The sequence below is a fragment of the Plasmopara halstedii genome (genome assembly GCF_900000015.1).
Source record: "Plasmopara halstedii genome assembly, contig: Scaffold_650, whole genome shotgun sequence".
In the NCBI taxonomy this organism is placed as follows: domain Eukaryota; phylum Oomycota; class Peronosporomycetes; order Peronosporales; family Peronosporaceae; genus Plasmopara; species Plasmopara halstedii.
The window spans coordinates 1,675,073-1,677,444 of NW_020187567.1; the positions used below are offsets into that span (position 1 = coordinate 1,675,073).

At 42.8% G+C, this 2,372-nt stretch overlaps 1 protein-coding gene across 1 annotated transcript; it reads right to left on the minus strand.

Annotated features, from left to right (window-relative positions):
• Positions 1–2,150: 2,150 nt before the first annotated feature.
• Positions 2,151–2,372, minus strand: PHALS_12974 (uncharacterized protein; the record flags this gene model as incomplete). The annotated part of the gene is made up of 2 exons (XM_024728633.1): positions 2,151–2,194; positions 2,267–2,372. 2 exons carry the CDS (start codon positions 2,370–2,372, stop codon positions 2,151–2,153), a joined length of 150 nt encoding a protein of 49 aa, XP_024579091.1.

The window sequence follows — 2,372 nt, forward strand, 5'->3', positions numbered from 1 at the left end:
AAAGATAAAGCATCACACACGAAGTGAGATGGTAGATCTCGATTAAGAAGAAGTATTATCGAGACACGCATAAGGCTTTTCTTCACCGCTGCATCACAATATAATTTGACATCCTATATAACGGGGGTCGTGCAATGTGAGTATTGTTGCATCAAACTTGTGCCAGTAGTTGGGTTGGCCAAGCCAATAGTTCAGACCGCTTTATGAAAAAGACGCTGACCAATCTACAACGGCGTTTACCCTTGCGAGTACCCTCCGCAGACCATGCTTTCTAATTAAGGCAACTCAGATATGGGACTGCCGTCGGCACCAAGAACACGCTTGTTTCTATCAGCATATACCCAATTGAAGCACAGAAACCCAAGCATCGCTTATAATATTTTGATGTTGTTCTTCGTATCCAACTTCCCGTGCTCTGCACGAATCGGACAAATCATCTCAAAAGTGGCTTATGCATACACAAACATCTTCGCGGCTAAAAAATTGAGCGTCGCTCACGCGTGAAGTCGTCCCTGAGGCATAAATCCAGTTTGATTGGACTACTCATCGCCGAGAGCAATATTGTGTTTTGATGAGTAGTTGGTGATATCCATAAGATGGGTTAAGGTTACAAAACAAGATACGACCGACCACGCTATTCCGCGGAACATCTATTCTTAATATCGGCGTTCATCCAAGAATAGTAAATGAATTTACCTTATTATAATCATGCACAATTCTGAGACAGAAATTTGACGCCGATTTGGGGATTTGCTTCGTCCATAATCCATTTTCTACATGAATGAAAGGTGTCACAATGTTCCCGTGGTAGAACTATTGCCATATGAAGTAAAGTTTGGTTCCAGAAATCAACTCGATATCATTACGTACCACTTAATTACGGGCAATATGCGTGGTGTGTCTATTGTCGCCACGTCGTGATATTCCCCGATCAAAAAATAATTTTGGAAGGTAGCTTTAACTTCAATCTCTGCGAGGGCAACCACAAGTTCAACCATGATCGATGACGAGCATGTATCCTCCTGCAAATAAGCCGTAACATTTTGATGGCCTCATCATCGTGCAATTCCTTGAACAAATGTAGTGAATAAATACTAAAGCTACGATAAGACTTTGTTCTGATGTTAAAGAAAGGAGGCCACAGCCTCTAAGACAATCTCGGTAACTTCACTTACAAGTAAAAATCCGTGTCACTTACACGTGAAGCTGCACTGCACCACACAGCGGATTTGTTAAAAAGCAGGAATACCGTCACATCGTGACAGAAATGAATTATCCTTTTAATTTTCCGGGTATGATCCTTCCACAGGTGACTCTCGATTGCCCTTCAATTTCACCGTCTGTGGTATGAGAGACTTCGACAACCAGTTACTTCCACTCTCTGTCGGTCCTAGCATAAGAGACAACAGCTCACAGCTATGTTTACCGTTTCAATCGAGATACACTCAAGAGACCTCTTTGTCTCCTGTCTAAGCAGATATACATGCGATATTGAATAGCTCTATTTCGTATCATCCCGAAACTTCACTTCAGTGCTGCTTCTGGCTTCTGAGCTCTGCTCGCACACCAAGCAATATCGTCGCTAACAATTAGAACTCATATCATGTCCTACACGGAAGGTATTGCGGCTACATGCCGCGCCGAATGCACTTTTTGCTTTTTGGCAGAGGCACATTCAAAATCCTCCAAAACTCCACCGAGATAGAATCACAAGACGTTTAGCTTCTTCGACTTTCCACTAGTCCATGTATCATTATGTTTTAGTCGTGCTATATCTTGAAAAGGTCCTACCTACCTCGAATTTAGGTCAAGTGCAGGACAATTCTCCAAGCTGTCATCCTCAATTGTACCTTGAAGATTCAACATCACCGTCAAGACTTACACTAGTGTCCCCATCGCAAGGTGCTTTCATGTCGTATCGTGTCATAGATTGCTTTTGACAGTCGGTCGTTGTAAGTTATTTGCAGACGTTCACGAGTCAATTGAAACTTTCCGTATCATATAAAGGGCTGAGACATTGAGATAACATCTTGTAGGCCTGGACTTTGAGCTAAATATCTTCGACAGAGTGAATTTAGAGCTGAGCCTCTTAGGCACAATCTTCATTTAGGAAAAATATATTGCAATCTGAATGTTGACCTGCGCCTACATTACTTGCGAAATATTTGCGTGAAGACTCTGCGTGGAAGTTCGACTATTCAGATCAGACAAATAGGAAGGCAAGACTACAATATCTCGCTTCCCTAGCAATAAAATCTGCGAGTACCTTGGAGCTGTTGAGCAGCCAGAACCTCTTTCATTCGCACCGCCCATCGTCTCTTGGGTGCTCTTAGATCCTCATCCTCTGGTTCTGCCACTGGACCATGCTGCAT